Source organism: Oxyura jamaicensis, chromosome 7 (assembly GCF_011077185.1).
Source record: "Oxyura jamaicensis isolate SHBP4307 breed ruddy duck chromosome 7, BPBGC_Ojam_1.0, whole genome shotgun sequence".
NCBI classification, from domain to species: domain Eukaryota; kingdom Metazoa; phylum Chordata; class Aves; order Anseriformes; family Anatidae; genus Oxyura; species Oxyura jamaicensis.
Genome location: NC_048899.1, coordinates 5281851 through 5301838, shown reverse-complemented (window position 1 = coordinate 5301838; position 19988 = coordinate 5281851). Strand labels below are relative to the sequence as shown.

The following is a 19988-nucleotide window of genomic DNA, read 5'->3' as shown; positions in this document are numbered from 1 at the left end:
GTCTGTTAAAATTTATTGTATTAAATGTGTTTTAAAAAATGCTAGAGGAATTTTATGCCTGATGGATAAACCTAGAATTATTAAACCCATTTGTCTCTCCTGGGTTATAGCTGCTGTCAGAGGATGAATGATGGATAGTGTTGTGATTAAGGTCCTGGTCACTTAAGGACTGGACTGGAAATTGAATTTTGAACTTTGTTATTGACTTCTTGAAGTCATCTAGGCAAAAAATTATTTATGATTTGCAAGAAACATGGAAGTCAATAAGTGGAGTTTGTGCTTCTATCTTGGAGGTAAAAGAAATGAAGAAAAATATGGATCTGCAACTAAAAAGCAAAGATCAGCAAATACAAGAGGCGCCAGAGAAGGCTGAAATACTCTTGGCTCCTTGTCAGTCTTTGGTTCAGTCCTTACAAATTTGAACGGGTGCTAAATCAATAAAATGTGTGACCCAGTAGAAGAAACAGCCTGAAAAAAAGGAAAGAAAGCTGAAAGTGTAGCTATGTAAACTAGATTCAGCCCAGATTTACCACTGCGTACTTATAAATTAAGTGTAAACAATGCTTAACCCTCTCTGTCCCTCAAATACAACAAAAAATAAATATAAAAATAGTGGTAATCATTAAGGATTCATTGAGGACACGTAAATGGATGGAAATAAAGACCCCAGGTCGTAGTGTTGGCAAACTTTATTACTTTTCTTCCTGACATTCTCATATGGAAAGTAACAAAACATGATACAAGATGACCTTCAATTGGATGTAAAAGTAGCTGGAAAACATCAGGAAGAGTTTCCACCAGGCTTCTGTCCAAAGAAGACAACTTCTGAAGTAAAGGTCTTGTAATGAACTGTTCTAGGTTCAGTAATTTTCAGTATTTTTGGAAACAAGAATAATGAAGCAGATTTTACACTGATAGAATAGGTGGCTAATGTAAAACAAAGAGTTTGTAAATACTCTGAAAGACAAGAACAAAACTTAATAAACTGAATGATTTGAAAAGCATGAAAATCAATGAATCCAAGTGCAAAGGAACATTTTTAGAAAGCCCAAAGATGAATATCTTTGAGGGATGTTTAGCGGCATACAGATTTTTTGTCTGGTAGGAAAGAGTGGCAATGTACAGGCTCTAAGCCCCTTGCTTCTGAGCTTCTTTGACTTGATTCTTCCGTATGCTCTAGTTCTACATTTATAAAACAGGCGTGTTAATACCAAAATTGCCCAAAGTTAACATTGCAGGTTCTCTGCAATTTTCTAGTCTGAACAGAGCTCAGATATTTTAATGTTTCGGCTTTTTCTTTCCTACCACAAGGAAGTAAGACCAATAAACAAAAATACTGGTCAATATTGTTGTTGGGATGACTGTTAACCAGGGATAGTTCGTATTTGTTTTCTTTACATGCTTTAATTGTAATTCAAATCTTTGGTTTCCTCAGGATGAATCTGAATTTAGAGACAAACTAACTCCCATTACTGTTTTTATGGAATATCGTCTGGATTACAGAACAGCTGCAGATGCAACAGGATTGCATCCTATCCTCAACCAATTCACTCCTGCTAACATGAGCAGACAGGTATATTTCTGACACAATCTGTGATGTGAGAACACAGAATGTATTTTCAGCTTTCAACACTTACTACATTCATCCTAGCACTTCTGAAAAATGAGGATACAAAAATATACATTTAGGCTTTAGTCTCTGGGTTCTGGAACTTTTGATCGGACTTGTATGTTTCTCTTCTCCTTTTTTTCCTTCTCTCTGTAGCAAATTTTGACACATTATGCCTTAGCAGTGGACTTCTTTTTTACCCAGACAGTGTTATTCTTTAGCACTAGACTTCTGTTTTTCACCCAGGCAGTGTAACAGTTCTCTGAAGAATAGAAGTTAATAGCAGTACTGGAGATGTTATCCTTGAAGCGTTGGCGTATTTCATCCATTCCACATACTGTGCTGCTCCATGTATTTTATCTGTTTATAGCTCCCGTAGGGTGATAGTTTTTCTGTTTTTGCCCTTTTGTATAAAGTCTTTACACTTCTTTCAAAAGTGGATAGTGGAGGTGCAGCTCAAGACAAACAGATTATTCAAAGTAATCCAAGAGGATGAAGACCTGTAGGCATTAGTCCGGGAACTGCCAGGAACATCAAGGACTGTGGCAGGCTTTTTGATTCAGTGTTAAAACAACGTTACTGGAAACGTGTGTTAGAGATTTAGGGATTATTAAATCAATATACTTTTGATTTTTGCATAGGCACATATTTTGCTGGATTGTGGTGATGACAATATCTGCAAACCGAAGCTGGAGGTTTCAGTAGAAAGGTAACTAATTATGAGAAAAGTGGTGCAGGAAAAGCTAATGGCCCCACTTGATTTATAAAGTTTGAGAGCTTGCAATGCTTTTGTTAATAAAAAAATAAAATAAAATTGTTTATAATTGTTTGCTCTCAGTCAAAAAAAAAAAGTGCCAGGTTTTGTGGTTTATTGCAGATTTCATTTTAAAAAACCTTATAAAACCGCATATATTTGTATTAACATATATTAAAACAGCATGTATTTGCTCTGTTTTTTGTTGGTGATTATAGTCATGTTTTTCTTTTAAAGATAGTGCAGTGCTCTCTTGATATTCTTGAAGCATACGTACTGCCTCTGGATTTCTCTAATGTCTTTACACAATTTCTGAATGCCTGGTTTCTTTGAGTTAGTTAAATGCAATATATGTAGAGACCTGAATGCAGAACTAATTTTTACACATTTTTTTCAGTGATCAGAAGAAGATCTATATTGGTGATGACAATCCCTTGACACTAATCGTCAATGCTCAGAATCAAGGGGAAGGAGCCTATGAAGCAGAACTCTTTGTCATCGTTCCTCCCCAGGCAGATTTCATTGGTGTTGTTCGTAACAATGAGGTAAAATGTCCTCTTTTTGCCTCTGCCACTGAAGACCTTTCTGATGTGGCTTATCAGACATGATACGCCTCTTGTTTTGTGGATGTACCCAAAATCTGATACTCAACAAGAGGTCTCAGAGGAGCTAAGGGAGTCAATCTTCATGTTATTTGGCCTTGCAATCCATCTTCCCTGCAGTGAGTTCTAACCCTTGCCTGATTGTCAGAGCTTCTTGATGTACGTTTTAAAGAATCAAGTGCTTTATGTCACAGAAATCATCAGTGCTACCCAACGTAAGAGTGCTGAATTTTTTCTTTGAGAACCTTGAAAGGACATCTGCCTCATATCAGAAATATGTCTCCGTGCAGACTTCAATATTCAGATTTTATTAAGTTGGTCTAGTGATTATGTTAGGTCTGAGAAACTGCATTAAAATTTGTGGCATACCTAGTGCTCTTCTCCAGAATTTCATACCAATGTCAAGAGGTAAAGGAAGACATTTGGTAATATTTCTTCCTATTTTTTTGCAGGCTTTAGCAAGACTGTCATGTGCATTTAAAACTGAGAATCAAACTCGCATGGTGGTTTGTGACCTGGGAAATCCCATGAAAGCAGGAACTAAGGTAAGGTTTGGCCCAACAGGTGTTTCAGTCTCTCATGGGTTTGTCTTTAGATTTATCTAATACTGACTTTTTTTAGTATATAATAAAGAGCTAACTCGTAATACACCTTTCTCTTAATGGAAAAGTAATAGTGCTTCTGTCTAACTTTGTGAAGTTTGAGGGTTTTGTCTATGTGAGACCTCTGCACTTATATCAAATGTAGCTGAAACTAGAATAATTCAAAAACTGTTAGTGGGACCTAGCAGATACTAAGATAGCACATAACAGGTTTAGTTTTCTGAGGAAATAGAGTAAAAATCAGTCACAGCTAGAAACACTTCTGACAGTGTTTTATTCTAAGAGACCTCTTAACACACGAGTAAATGCTGTTTCTAAAACATTGAAGCAACTGCCATGCACTGATTAGAACAAACATTGTGAACTTGTGAATTTTGAACTGTTAACCGGTGCCCTGTTGTTCAGACTACGGTAGTTTTTGCAACACACATGGAGGCTCAATTTTACCTAAAAATGGCTGAAGCAAGGGGGCGAGCATGATGTACGCTATATAGTTCTGGTTTATGGCAGCGATGCACCAGCTGTAATCTGTAGAGAAGGGTATGTTTACTGTTGTGATGAACTGCACAATTTTATTTGGCTCTTCTGTATGTGTTCTCTAGATGACCACATGCCTCAAGCAATTTTATTGTAGTATAAAAGTATTAAGAAGCTTTTATCTTGTGTTTTATTGTGCTTCCACTGAACCGTGGTGATTTTTTTTTTTCCTGAAGCTATTAGCTGGCCTGCGCTTCAGCGTGCACCAGCAGTCTGAAATGGATACCTCCGTGAAGTTTGACTTGCAAATACGAAGGTATGGTAATCTGTGAATTTGCATGTCACCTGGTAGATCACGTGCGAGGTATATAGACCGCAAACTGAGCGGTTGTAGGTTCACTCTGGATTAAATCTATGGCTTTTTGACTGGTAATGTTTAAAAAAATACAGACATTCTTCTATGATTCATGTTTTTAAAATGTAGGGACAAAGTAGGAAACCGGTTTCATATTTGAATGCGGGTTCTTTTGCTACGTTTTACACAGGTAATGGCACAAGTGAAATATTGCTGTTTTAATACTGAGGAACAAAAACATCTGAAGTGTTTCAAGACAGACCTTGTATTTTTGTACCTGCATGCTGTTGTGGTGCCACAGAACAATTTTTGTTTTGGGATTCTAGCTTTGTTATAGAACTAATGTTTGGACACTAAATTCCTTCTGATGCAAAAAGAGAGTTTCAAATTTTATGTATTTTGAGAATGAGAGGTCTAAGGCTTCTAGAAGAGGCAATTCATATCATGGCTTTAGCAGATGCAATATGCAATGGACCATTTTATGTGCTGTACTGTAGCCAGCATAAGAGTCTAAAAAATTGAACAGAACAGTAATGTGCTTTTAATTTTAAGTACTTTCATATAAATGTGATATATAAATATGAATGTATATTTACTGGAAATACTTCAGATTTGGAGATGTGATCGGAAGCTTTTTTTTTTCCTCCACCATATAAGGGTTTCATTTTTCCTATGCTGCAAATAAATTATTCTCATGCACATGCATTTTTCATCTACAAGAATTAAATAACTTTAAGCCTGGCATTCTATTTTAATGATACATTCTATTTTAATGATACAGGGGTTTGCCATACTGATCAAAGGCCATGGCAGCATTAAATCTCTTTGATCTCACACAGCTGTCTATTCAATTTTCTCCCTCTTCTCCATCAGCTAGTCAGCTGTCCTGGCGGCACAGAGGGGTAGGCAAAAGTAGCTTTTCTGCCTTGGGACTAGGTCGAGGCCAACTCTCTAGGCAAAGCAGGTGTCCTGAAGAGGAGCTTTAGGCTTTGCTGGCTATATAGTTGATGTTACTCAGCATTTTCTTAGGCATGGCAGCTAAGGAGCATAGTCAGCACAAGCTTTGTTTCCTTTATTTACTTCTCCCTGTGCTGAGGCTGGGACTGGTGTGTGTGAAAGGCAGGCCTCGCTGGAATGTGCTGTTTATTTTTTATTATATTTTCCTTTTCTACAATTACTTGAGAGTTGTGTTGTGATGTTGCATGCAGTTGTTTGAAAAATGTTGAATACTTGATTCATTTTATTTAAGAAATTAACTTTTTTTTCAGTTCTAATCTGTATGACAACTTAAGTCCAGTAGCATTCTACCAAGCCGATCTCGCCATTTCAGCAGCTGTTGAAATTAGAGGGTATGCACTGATACTATTTTAATACATATTTTTTTTTCTCAAATAAGCTTTGTATGTTTGTTTCTTGATAATTTAATAAACTTTCAGGTCTGCTTATGTTCACTTTCAGAAAGCCATACAGAATTTTTTAGCATAAAAAAGTATGGTTTTCTAGCAGCTCTTTGGACTTTCAAACCTTAATTACAAAATGAATTCCTAAAAATTGGTGTTTTGTTTCATTTGTTAGTTATGTTTGGGGGGAGGGGGGAGAATCACGCCTCATTTTTACAGTTAGACATTTCTCTATATCACTTTCTTCCTCCACAAACCTTTTCTAAAAACCAAGGTTCAGAAGCTTGCTGTAAAGATAAGCTTGCTTCACCTTCTTCAGTCTTAAGCGTAATATTAATATTGTAATGACTTCACCTCCATTGCCTACTTATTAGAGATATATACTTCATAACGAAAAGCTATACAGTCCTCTTGCTTAGCCAGTTAACTCAGCTTTCTGAATCATCATGTTATTAAATTTTCATTATATTCATTACTGTGGTCTAATTTGATTAGTATTTGGGAGAGCAGGGGTGGAGAATCACTGAAAAGCATTATTGCTAGCTTTACTCTTTTCAGTGCATGTTGAATTATTCTTATGACTACTAAGTCTCTACATCATCAGTATTACTCATTAGTGGAACATTTCACGCTATGTTTTCTTGGTGACGTGTAGATCTTAATTCTTTTAATGCTTTACTAAATGTTGTAGGGTGAATCCAAAGTTTAGGACAGGAAAAAATGTCACTAACTACATGTTCCATCTTTTCACATAGAGAAGAAAATCAAACATTTAATATGCAAGCCACTCATCCTCTGCTTTTTCTGTTTATTTTAAATACAGAGAATGAAAAATTGCAGGTTTTAGGCACCTTGAATTTTTGAGATGTTATAGGGAAATTCATGTAATGTTTCACACTTGATTGTAACTACTTGTTTGCTTCACTGTTTAGTGTGTCGTCTCCTGACCACATATTCCTTCCTATTGCAAATTGGCAGCCCAAGGAGAATCCAGAAACGGAAGATGATATAGGGCCTCTAGTTCAGCATATCTACGAGGTATGCCATTACTATTGATTTCAAGGACATAGTTCTGTGATCAAGAGAAACTCTTTGGTGTCTCTTTTGGCTAGAGTAAATTATCTTAGTTTGTTCTTGCATAGAAACACAGACCTTATTATGCTGGGTCAATAATTGATATGTGCAAGAAGGGTCAGAATGCCTGCAATTAGTGTAACAGGAGTGGACAAGTACAAGACTTTTTTTTTTACATCATTACACCTTTTACTGTCTATAAGATTTTCTAGCCCTTTGAAATCTAGCTAAAATATATGAAGTACCCTGAGCTCAGAAAATGACTCATGGTTGTAAATTATTCAGTATCCTTATTAGTATTCCAATTCTTTTGACTCATTGTGGAAGTCTTCTGCTGTGAAAAATTTTAAGTATTTAAAACCTCCTTAAACAATGATCGCAGCTTTAATCTAGATTGTTTAATTAAACAAAACTGAGAGCTCTGTGAATAATTATTTGAAGTTCTATAACTTATAAGAGACCATTTATCTAAAGAAACTGATGGGCATGTGTATCTGTGCTCGGAGTGTCTTGGCTGAAATGTGCACAGCGGCTGTGATTCATATAACATGCAACAAAAACTACATTTCGTCAGGGCAAAAAAAAATGCCATAGAGCTTCTCTTGGAAGTATTTTTTATCAAATTACAGAAATAATTTTAAGTCTTGCCTGCTGAGGGACTGAAGTTTAGTTAACATTTTTATGTAAAGTTGTTGATGCTATTGTTGAGGGTAAGGGTCTTCATGTCACTATTATTTGTGGCTCAAATATAAACTAACTGCTGTGTGTGCATTGACCAAGAAGGTTTATGACATCTGTTTTTCTTTTTATAATCAGCTGAGAAATAATGGCCCAAGTGCTTTCAGCAAGGTGATGATGACTCTGCAGTGGCCTTACAAATATAAAAACTACACACTGTTGTATATTGTTCAGTATGACATTGATGGTCCCATGAACTGCACTTCTGATATGGAGATCAATCCACTGAAAATTAAGGTAAGTGGGACTTTTCTTTTTGCTTGAGTGGAATGCAGTATGTTTGTTTATTTAGAAAGACTCTTAAAAATACCAAAATCCAATGAAATGCAATGAAATTCCAATTTGCAATGCAAATGAAATTCCAAGCAATGGAATTATGTTGAACATGGTTTTAAAAACGTTCTAAAAACATCAGGGCTGTTGATGTAAATTTCCTAGGTTTTATTTCCTGCAAGAATATTGCTTTATTTTTTTCTGTTACGAACTTACTTATCCTAGGCCAAAAGTCCCACCTAGTTTCATAGGGCTGTCTTGATGGGACTTGAGAATATCCTTTTGTCACCAACAAACCAAGTAATTTGGCTAGACTAGAACAGAAGAAACTCATTTTTCTCAGGTTGGAGCAAGCAAAGAAACCCTCGATTTAAAAAAAAATAAGCCTATTTTTGTCAAGAGTACAAAGCTGAATGTTAAGACAACTTGGAATGAGTAGCAAAAATCAGTTTTAGAAGAACTTAAGCAAATGTATGTATAAGAAGATGTAGGGAAGATATTCACTGTATAGAACAATAAAGAATACTTGTGTATCTTTGATCAGAAACCAACTTTTGAGTGTATATGTAAATACAATTTTCTTGTGCTTTGCAATGCCATTTGTAAAAATGTAAAAACTTGCATCTCTTGTAAGTTTTCTCATATGCATTTCCTATTTAGGAGACAATTGGCATGGCTATGCCTAGTGTCACATGCAAATTTCAATTTTCCATTGGGAATTTTTAAGGAAATGCTGAAATAATTTCTTCAACTTACTGTATACTTTTTCAAGACCCTCCTAAAAGATTCTTTCTAGGTGTCTGCACACATGCACAGTGGTATATGGTATGTAAATACCATGCTAGTATTTCTTTTCAGAGTTAAAAATTTGAAACGTTGAGGTAAAATACTTAAAACATTGCAATATCATATCTTTTACTGCAATCTAAGTGTATTTTTATGTTCTGTCCACACACAAAAAAGTTTTGAATTGAAGAGAAATTAAGATTCTTGAGACTCTGTGATAGATCTTAGTAGAAATTGGCACCAGTGATCTGGAAAAGGCAGGAGTAATGTTTTAATTACAGCTGTGGGTGAAACCAGAGTCTGAAGAACTGCAAATCTTAACTAGGATAGAAAGAGGGAAACCTCTTAAGTTCTGTGTTTTCTTGACCTCGTAACTTATGTAGAGATATCTGTAAACTTTGAAGTTAAAATTTACTTATTATTTGGGTTTCCTTGGTGTATCCTAGGTTTCTACTTCTAAAGATGATGACAAGAATGAAACGCTTAGCAGGGAAGATAATCGTGATCATCGCATCAGTCGAAGGGATATAACTGCTGTTGAAGGGGATGTGCATACTTTGGTAAGCTTTCAACATCGATATGTCCACAGGATGCTGTTTCTTTAAAGGAGAGGTATAGATCCATGAGACATGGAATCATTTCAGAAAATGTGTTAGAGCTTGTTCTGTAAAGGGTAACAGACAAGAAGTCATGCTCTGGAGCTATGTGTTGAGTGTGGTTTGGGTGTTTTTTTTCCCCCCTCCCCAATGTGTACGTTTTCCTCAGGGTAGTCATCCAATGAGGCATGTGCCTGCAGTTTTGTGCTGCTAAGTTTTATGTCCTTAAAAACCAAGGTCAAGTTGAGCACCTCATTCAGTGTCAGTCTTCTGTATAGCACTGTTCCCTTCATTTGAAAATCAATAGTTCCTAGGAGAAAGACGGGTACAATAGATAACTCAGATGCAGGTGAGTGCTGCATCATCTTTGCTGCTGAGAGTTGTACTTAAACTTTACAGTGCTTTAATCTGTAGCATAGCTAAAATCACAGTTATGAAAGCTCTGCTTTCTTCTTAAAATACTGATGGGATTGCATCAATGTTATCTTACGGATTGTAATGAAAATGTTGAGAAATGCTACCTTCTGGCATTCTAAGTGTTGCTTATAGGTTAGGCCAGTCAGTCACGTTTTAAATCTTCCTATTGAATGCAACAAAGTGTATTTTGATAGATACATTAATTCCCATGAGTTTTCCCATCAAAACAGATGTGGAGGATAACACAAATTGATTAGAAACTGTCCCCCACACTGTAGACATTTTTTTCATATATATGTAGATAAAGCTACTGCCAGTTGTTTCATCTTTGGGCTCCAAAAACCTAGAAATGGCTTACACAGCACTTCTCTGAATGCAAACTTACGGAATATTTCAAGTAGTTATTTAATATTGGGTTTTATTTAACGTACTTAAATAGCTCATGTTGCTTTGCCTAGTAAATAGAATAATAAAGTACGTGTATGAATCAAATAAGGCCATTAACTTCCCAAATATTATCAAGTATCCTTCCTTATTTTACACGCAGGGCTGTGGAAATGCTGATTGTTTAAAGATAACCTGTCAAGTTGGCCACCTGGAGAGGGGAAAGAGTGCAATATTGTATTTAAAGTCACGCCTTTGGACCCAGACTTTCATGAATGTGAGTGATTGGGTATAGTATGTCCCTGTCTCTGAAAGATAAGTGATTTTATATCCATGTACAACACTAACTTTGTTTTTGTTACCCAGAAAGAAAATCAGAATCACTCTTATTCTCTCAAATCGTCTGCTTCGTTCAATGTTATAGAGTTCCCTTATAAGAATCTTTCCTTTGAAGACATCCACAATTCTACAGTGGTAAGTCATTTATATCCATTGTGATTTAACATAAATAATTATTTCAAAATTAATGAAGAAAGAAAGATTGCTCAATAGCTGTTTGTGGCTTGATTTAATTCTAATTTCATCTGATATTTTATTCATATATTAATTACTGTTACGCACACAATCAAGTATAAAAAATACTTTGTGCTCAAACTAGAGTTTACTGTATCTGTAGCTTTAAAGGTTTAACTGAAAAATGAAAAAAGGAAGTGATGGTGAACAGTCCTGGTGTTCTTGGTCATGTCAGTGTTGCTAGAGAAATATTTGACTTGAAAATTGCACTCTACTGCATTAGTCTGAATAATGGACCTTGATTATATTATATCATATACAATGTGTGTGGAAGTAAAAGACCATCTGTGCTCTAGAGAGGTTTGAAGAGAAGGGAGATGGTAGAAACAGAAGGGAACGTGTGGGTCACTCCGTTTGGCTGCCAGATTAAGTTTTTGGTAGGTAGTATAGCATAACAGATTTTTAAAGAAAGAAAGGGGGGGGGGGGAACACACTGATGTGATTATTTATTTTTGAATATGGTTTCCAGTGCCTGTTAGTAAATGCTTTTTATCCCCGAAACCTTGTGGGGTTGAATCCTTCCCCCCAGAGGAAGGTGAAAAAAATAATCTCCCTCTCCCCCATTTAGGGCAAAAAGAAAGGAAAAGCAAAAGCACTTCTATTATTTTTCTCTAATTCTCAAACGCTTCCGAAACCCTGCTGTTGTACTGAAAATCACCAAGCGTTACAGAATACATGTTGCTATGGTATCACTGACTGAAGGAAAAAAAATCCTGAAAATCCTAATAAATTAGGGCCAGTGAAGCCTTTATGTCACTATTTAAATTTTCTAAACCTTTTAAATCACAGGTTTAAAATATTATAGAATCAAGATAAGCACTACTTAAAATGCATGAATGAACTTACCATCCTGCTGCTGTGCAAAATGTGTTTTACTGTTTTTTTTCCCAATTAGGTTACTACAAATATTACATGGGGCATTCAACCACAGCCTATGCCTGTACCAGTGTGGGTTATAATTTTGGCTGTCCTAGCAGGATTATTGCTTTTGGCTGTCCTAGTGCTTGTTATGTACAGGGTAAGTACTGCATTGTTCGTTCTTGGTTTCCTGCGTAGTGCTGTATTACTTCAAACAGTACCAGCAGCTTGCAGAAATGCATCATTTCCTTAATGACCTGAATCAGTTAACCTTTTAAATAGCTCTAAAAACGTTTCAGCTTCATCAGGAAGAAGTTGAATAAAAGAGGTTGTCTGCAATTGGGCTGAAATACTTGGCTTAATTTTTTCAACTAGTACTTGTTGATTTTGGAGGTCAAAAATAAGGAAAAAGCAAGTGGGAGGAGAAAAAAGTAACGGATTGTTAGAATCTGATCAAGAAGCAGAGAGAAAAAGAAAGGATGTGTGTATATTTTGACTGTCACGCTGCAATTCCTTCATTTTTCTCTGAATTATAGATGGGCTTTTTCAAACGTGTGAGACCACCTCAAGAAGAACAAGAAAGAGAACAACTGCAACCACATGAGAATGGGGAAGGAACATCAGAAGCATAAGCAGAGTTTTATCTGTGAGACATTGTGAAACTTTAAAATGCCTACATCTTAGTCACAAATACTGGTTTCCCCCTTACTGAAGAAACACTCATGACTGCAAAGCTGCTGGTCTCAAAATATCAGCACGTACAAAAGAGCAGTATACTTAAATCCTCCTTTTTGTATTAATCTAACATGTCTGCACTGATTTTTGTGTGAAAAGCCTTAAGTAAAACAAAGCGCTATGATTTTGCTTATTGGGATATAGTAGGTTGTTTCACAGACCAACTTTACGTGAACTGCTGCACAGACTCCATTTGTTGAAGCCAACAGCTTCGCTAGATAGTTGCAAGATAGCATATTTTGCTTCAGTTGATTTGAGTTTTAGTACACTACACTTGGTTTCCTTACTCTGGAAAGCTAGTTGCACAAAAAATGAGCATAGTTTGTGTATGCGTGTCAAACCTCCACAGGGGTTGAAGTTGAGCCTGTGTATTATTTGGGCTGAATTTCAGTTTTTGGCAAAACAATGGAGGTAATACTGTGTGGCAGGATACCTGATACATCCTGGAGAAACTGTTAATAATTCTCGCGTTCCATGGTTGACCACCTCCAATTGCAGGATAGAGTAAAACGGACTGTTTAAACTATGCTATCTGCCAGCCAAATGTATGTAGATGCAATCTAGATTTCATCAGTACTTTAGCCCCACTCTTGCGTGCCATGAGATAACAGTGAGCTTGTCTAACGAAGCAGAGTATAGCTGGCAATGTGAAAGGGCTTGAAAAGAGAAGGATGAGTTGGCTTGTTTTGTTTCATTCATTCAATTTTCATTTCATAGCACACGACATTTCATTATGCTTGATACATTTCATTACTGGTAGAGACACTAAGTATTTAATTTCAGTGCTTGTTTATAAACATACCAAAACTTGAGTGGGTTCAAGCCATGGGTTTACATTATTGTTAGCTTACTTTCCTCAGTATTGGTTTGGTAAAATGAAGCCACATATACTTCCGAGAGCACACAAGAACATTGTCTATGTGCATTTCAGTAGCCATGTAACTGTAAATTAGGTGGTTATTTGGCTTGCGACCACGTGTAGTTGTGTTGCACACATCTTAAAGTGGACTTAAACTAGTACAGAGAGTCCTTATATCAGATTTGTTTACCCTCTTTTCCAAAAAAAGAATAGACTCCCTGTATGCAGCCAGATACAGAAAGAAGGGTTCCTGCTGTAACTATTCCAACGTGTTTTCTATGTAAACAAGCTCTTAGAAGGATGAAAACTTTTGGTTTTGTTTTGTTTCCTGTGTTGTGGTTTTTATTTGAGATGCATCTCACCCATAGATAATGCAATGCCCAGTAAACCCAGAATTATCTGAAATGAATGGTCTGATTCATCTCTCATTTCTGCATCCTTTCTGAGATGTAAAACTCACAAATAGCTTTCACTGTTAAGTCCATTCTTACTTATTGAACCGTGATGGTATTTGAGTCATTAAGGGAGACAGCAGAAAGGCTGTGGGGGGCCAGTTTGTATATCAGATCTAGGCTTGCGTATTTATCCACTTACATGTTTTTATTTTAGACAAGTTGTTTAGATATAATTACTTTATTTGAGAAAAGTGTAGGGCAAAATTCTGGTTTCACTGAATTTTCAGGGTCTTTGGTGTGGCCCAGGTTTTACTTTTGCCTTTACTTCTAGTATTATTACTAGTAATATCTTAAGGATTCAGGAGACGCTTTTATCCTGGCCCCAAAATGTGACTTTATAAAACACACTTTGTCACTTACACAGGCTTCTAGTTCTCACACCTTGTCAATTTATTATCTGTGTGCAAGAAAATTGCTTTTACCCAATCTTAATCTCAGTAGGTTAATAGGTTTAAGGAACTGCCAGACAGGTCAGTAGCTCTAATTCTTGTGTGTGTGTCTTCCTTACATGTACACACCGTGTTGACTTGAAATTTATTAGACTACTTGCATGTCTAGGCATTATAAGGAGATCAGTTTAAAAAAATCATGGTCAAGGTTTCTTCAGCTGACATGGAAGGGATAGTGTAGCCCTCTTGATGTCAGTGCTAACTACATCTTGATTTTCAGTGGCAACTGGAAACTCATTTTGCTGTTTTTCAGGATAAAGAGGTACATTTTATTGGTACATCTGCTGTAGCTGTGGAAAGTTTCTTCCATTTATTGAAGTCAAATAAAATACTTATTTAAGTGATTTTTATTTTCTTACATTCTACTAGAGAATATAAGCAAGTAGTTGCTTGTCTCATGTCCACTACTTTCCAGTTTGATTAAAAAAGAGAAGTAGCATATGTAAATGGAGTATACAGGTTACTGTAATGAATATAAATAGAAAACACCCCAAATTCAGTTTAGAACAACACTTGTGTTTCAGGGAGATTGAACAGAATGCTTCCCTGAAGGAAGGGACAAGAAACTTGTCATTTTGCATTCTACATTTGGCTGTAAGAATACAGAAAACATGTATGTATGTATACACGCTTGCGTCACCAAGTTTCATAGTGGCTTACAGGCGTTGATGTATTCTTACAGCAAATATTTTAGAGGGATGTTAAAACTTTTAAAGAAACTTTAAAAATGTATATTTGGAATTAAATTAGTGTCCTTGAGTCAACTGATGCGCATATGATACACACTGCAAGTGTTAAAAAACAGAAAACAAATACAGGAACAGATAATTGACTTAGTCCTCTTGAGAGTTATGTTTCAGAAGCATAGTTTTTATATGTATAAAATCAGCAACTATGTAATTGTTTAGCCAATGAAAACATTTTGTAAGTGCTATATCTTTTATAATGAAATATGAAATTCTATAACTTTTCCAGTTTGCAATTATTGCAGCATCTCATGTTGCATATTAAAAGGTGATTTATATTACAAAATGCGTATTATCTAGTTCTATATTTGACAATATTTAGAAAATGTAAAGAGAGAATCCTAATTTATAGGTTTACATTTCTTTTGTGAAACACTACCAAATTGTGGAGGTGGCTTTGGTTTAAACATTACTGCAAAGTCAAACGTTAGCATCAAGCTTATCATTTTACTGGTCCCCTTTCTCTGATTTAAATTCTGATTCATACGTGGATCTTTGATTCACATAATGCTCTTGAAACTTTAAGAAACTTTATTACATATGTCCGTCCTTTATGCAATGTTCCAAGCAAAGACTTTCAGATTTCTAAATTTGTGTCCATGGTTAATTAGACACTGAGCTAAACTCTCATAGCTGTTTTAAAAATATTTCAGCAATAATCAGCATGTTCTTGGTGCTTTGAAGGATTCGTATTGCACTTAAATTTTTGCAACATTAAGATCTGCTGATGGTTATCCATATGCCCTGCAGTACTTTTCCTACACCCTCTCAAACAGTAATGGAGCAGCACTACCATGCTGAGAATCTAGTTTTTCTCTTTGGTCTAGGGTAAGACCTATTCCACAGTCTAACGAAATCACAGCAAACCTGACATTCACTGCAACTGGCTTTGAATTGCACCCTTTGTGTTCAATGCAGCTGGCTGTTTATGAGGAAGAAGAAAAGAAAGATTTTATAAAAAGAAAATATAAATGCATACTAAAAAGTAGTTGGCATAACAGTTGAGCATTGCAGCAAAGAGGTGTGTTTTTTTTTTTTTGCTTGCCTAATTCTGTGGTGGGAAGAACCTGTTAGTGTTGGCAATGGTCTTCTATCACAAAAAAGTGCCACATTGGAGCGCGATTACATGCTGGGCTCTACTGACTCTCGCTGATGCGAGGGGTCTCTGAACTCTTTGGTACTGAATCTTTAGCTCCTAGTTCCCAAGTGCAATAAAATAGGATCAGAACTGGTTCACTGCCAAGTCGTCTGTTTTTGTTTGTCTAGGAAGGGATGTAGCATTTGTTGACTTGCAGTGGTCAATATTTTTAAGGACATTAACAAAACCAGTGTGTTAAAATGATACGGTAAATGAATGGCGTAGGAAGTTTTTGATCACCCACATTGGGTGAAACATGATGTATATTCTAAAGCGTATCCATTACTAACTCTTGAATTATTGAGAATTGGTACAATATTAAGTCCTCTGTGGAAAACATGACTAGAGACTATACAATAATGGGTTTGAGTTTGTAGTGCTACTACTGTTTCATGTGATTATGGTATCAAGAATTTTGGTCTATTTTTTACCAGTCTGTAACTTTTTTTAAATAATAACCCAGGAAAACTAGCATTACATGCAATGACCTTTGGCAAATATGCTGCATTAAGATTGAATAACTTGATCTTTGGTTTTTGAAAAGTAAATGAAGATTTAATGTAGCATTTTAAGTCTTAAAAGAATCTTTTCAGGCAACTGGTATTTGCTATGATGTACATAAGTTCAAAATGTAAAATTTTATTTCATCCTATTAGAGTTTTTGCATTGATTTTTTGCTCATGCATTAAATCAGTATAACATTGTTTGCACAAGCAGAAAATTAACATACTAACAAGACTGCTGCATTTTGGGTTTCTTAGTTATGTAGTAAATATTTGTAACAAATGGGAATATTTTCAGTAACTATGAACTTATTTCCAAGGTCCCAGGTACATTTAAAGAGAGCAATATACATTTGAAGTCACCTTATTTTTGTTAAATTATAAATCTTGCAAAAATGTGGGTATTATAGCACAGTAATTTTGTACTGATATAAAAAAGAAAGCTATTAAGCTATGATTTACTTTTCAATGCATTATTTTCATCCGAGTTCAAATTTGATTTTTTTTAGGTTGTATTTTTCTATATATGTATTCAATTTCAAAATACTATGATTGGATAAACTGTCTGAAAAATGTATTTTAAGTATTAAGTTGATTTTGATGTTTAGATTTTGGAATAAAAGATCTCTTCACTAACATGACTTCCTTCTTTTTTTTCCCCCTAGATTTTTTTTAAATATATTTAACTTGCCTATAAGTGTTTCACAATATATACTTGCAACCATGGTTATCTACTAACCAAGTCATATCTATACAGCTTTACTTGGATAAAACAGTATGTATTAACCTCGAGTCAAAAGAATTTGTAATCACAAAAAAAGAGGATCTGGTCACAATTTCTCTCTTGTCACAAAAAAATGGCTTTCCTACAGAAATTTTCTGTGTACCACGAGTAATTAGTTCAGATTTTATAGCTGTCACATCACTTGAAATATGGCCAATACTTACCTTTTGGTTAGGAAAATTCTCAGAAGTGGTGTTTATTTTCTTGTGTTATTGAACTGATTTTATCTTAGAATTACAGTCTACTTTACAATCATACCCATCTTTGTGAGTGAGGTGACAGTATATACTTTGCATCGCAATAAAGGCATACACTCATTTTCCACTGACTGCACATTGATTTGTTTGAATAAAAATGTTTGCATTTGTGAAACGTTGAGGAAAAACTCCAAACTACTGAGTTTCCTGGATTGCTAGTAGAGGATTTGCTGACTTAATATAAATGACAAAAAAAAAGGGGACACTGAAAACAGGAAAATGTGGTATTTCTATAATTTAACTACTTCCAGTCACTTTACAGTAGCTAAACCTAACGTGTACAAAACAACACAGCAGTAGTCAAAGCACAATTCTCAGCGTTTGTTCAATATGCAATGCAGCCAACTCTGGTCTAGTTATGGATAGCTTCAGTTATCAACACAGTGATTGCTAAATCTGTTCAACAGTTCCAAACTAATGCACTATTGAGAAATTAGTGACAACAGCTGTATCATTACAGCAACAAGGGAACAGAGTTTTTTTTCCAAGTCCTGTTGCCATAACCACCTTAAATTTGCCATAACCACCTTAAATAAGAGGATGGTCCCCATCTTGAGGTTATTTACATCAATGGAACTTCATTAACTCCATTTGAGGTATGCTTTCTTGTGTTGTCTGGGTTTCTAACTTACTAATACATTAATAAATATTAGTACATTACTGTATTTTTAAATTACCAGTTCAAGTAATTTAAGAACATGATGAAAACCGAGACTTGGTTTAAAAAAAAGATAAGAACCTCTTCTAAAATATTGTCTCAAACAGATGAAGAGTTCTGTGTAGTGCTGTCAGAAGCTCATAGTCACACCAGCTATTTCAGAAGCCATGTTTTACTGTATCTTTCTGACAAAGCTACCACTTTGGTGCTGAAACATTACCTCCCCTTCACAGCCATGTACAGCACACCAAGACTAAGCTTGCAGTACCCAAATGCGTTAGTCACATAGAACTTCCCAATGTGAGAAGCAAAAAAGATGTTACTCGTCTTTACAACGTCACAGACCACGCTTATGTATTAACTGCATATCTACGTTGCTGTTTTGATTTCATTTGGGTACAGGCTTTCCAGTCCCTGAGGAAATTTTATCAGATGCCATATTACATTGCTTCAGTGGTTAATGATGTGCATATATTTTATAATCTGTTCAAAATTTGAAAAGTGTTTGAGCTACCTTTAAAGATTGAAGGTGTTAGTGCTGGATGTATACCTCAAATTAATACTCAGGTAGGTGAAGTAAATTACTCATCATCAGTTTTCATCTCTTTTTCAAAGAAAATTTGGTTAAGAAAACATAACCCTGATTACAGTTTATTTTTTTCTTGAAATGGGTCTTAATTGTTTGCACTCTTTAAGACATGCAGTCCCTTCTCAGTAATTTACCTAAATTCAGGGCGAACACCTGATTTTCATAGTTTACTTACTTTTGCGAACCATTTTCAATAACATCTTTTAACACATATTTAACAGATTTAGTTCAGAACTGTAAAAATGAGTAATTGTGCATATTCACATCATTGTTCATGTAAATTGTTGTAGCTGCAACTGCGTTAAACCATTCCTCCCCAAATAAACTTGATTAATATTTTTTCTAAGAGCCCAAATCAGCAAACATTTAGAAATGAATGTGTACATGATCCATGCCTGCCCAATACCACATACCTATTCATCAGAGAGATTCATTAACCAGGGAAGTAAATTGCTTCAAGTATTTTGATAGCTTTATCTGCATTCCTTTTCTGCTTCTGAACACCCAAGGTAACGGGGATTCCAAACTGATCTCAACTATAACAAAAGCTGTGCAGAAGCAGTCCCTTTTTCTTGGCAGAGCCCTGATAAAAGGTTGAAAGGGGAAGGTGTTTGAAAGGATGTAGCCTAGGCAAACAGGCACTGAAAAAATGTTTTCTATATGAAAGAGAGAATCTCTCCTTGTGAGCTGCTAGAGGAAAGTTACAAATCCGACAAATGATGGCTTTACTTGTCTGCTTTTTGTGCCCTTTTGCCTACTTAAAGTCAAGATCCCTTCAAAAGAATACAGGTTTCTGTGGGATGCATTTTTTGGTGTTGATGAAGAAAAGGGAGACCAACTTATTCAACTACTCTAAAGAAAAGTAGCAAAGAGTACCTACCTAATGTAGAGGCAGGTGTACGTTTCCCAGTGCAGCACAATTCCCACAGCAGCTGTTGTCCCTAACTCGAGCGGGTGAAGTCAGTCATTTTTCAGCGGTCCTAAAAGGTTCCAACAAACTGTCAGCAACTGCGACAAGACTGTATTTTCAGTGACAATCCCAAATCTATGTGATGTCATTGTTAATGCTAATGAATTAACTACTTGTACTGTACAGAATGGCATTAAATTATAAGGAAAATACATTAATTTTCTTTGGCTTTGGTATGAAATCCATATTAAATATGCACTGTAACCTGACAGCTACTCCTTTGATTATGGGAAGAGTTTTGCTCTTTAACAGTTTGTAATTGTGTTCCACTCCTTTTTCCATTGCATATAAATCTTCTGAGATCTGAAAACAACAGTTTGGCCTAATGGTTTGTTATGAAAAATAAA

General features: G+C 35.6%; 1 protein-coding gene and 1 long non-coding RNA gene across 3 annotated transcripts in view; one reads left to right on the top strand and one right to left on the bottom strand.

Annotated features, from left to right (window-relative positions):
* The window catches only part of ITGAV (integrin subunit alpha V), a 45702-nt gene extending 29245 nt beyond the window's left edge, over positions 1–16457 (top strand). The window contains exons 18-31 of one of the 2 annotated variants that reach the window (XR_004752509.1): positions 1436–1573; positions 2251–2318; positions 2761–2908; positions 3418–3510; positions 4281–4360; positions 5668–5748; positions 6732–6837; positions 7690–7848; positions 9117–9230; positions 10231–10344; positions 10434–10541; positions 11536–11658; positions 12035–14336; positions 14747–15681. Coding sequence is in view for 1 of the 2 variants with exons in the window: in XM_035332184.1 (XP_035188075.1) it covers positions 1436–1573; positions 2251–2318; positions 2761–2908; positions 3418–3510; positions 4281–4360; positions 5668–5748; positions 6732–6837; positions 7690–7848; positions 9117–9230; positions 10231–10344; positions 10434–10541; positions 11536–11658; positions 12035–12130 (1428 nt within the window). In the remaining variant the exon portion in view is untranslated. Of the gene's footprint in view, positions 1–1435; positions 1574–2250; positions 2319–2760; positions 2909–3417; positions 3511–4280; positions 4361–5667; positions 5749–6731; positions 6838–7689; positions 7849–9116; positions 9231–10230; positions 10345–10433; positions 10542–11535; positions 11659–12034 lie in introns of both variants that reach the window. The other variant, XM_035332184.1, reaches the window with a different exon arrangement.
* On the bottom strand, positions 675–19664 carry LOC118170148. The gene is made up of 2 exons (XR_004752525.1): positions 19552–19664; positions 675–849 (listed from the first exon to the last, which is right to left on the bottom strand). It is a non-coding gene; the product is annotated as an uncharacterized LOC118170148 (long non-coding RNA).
* Positions 19665–19988: the final 324 nt, after the last annotated feature.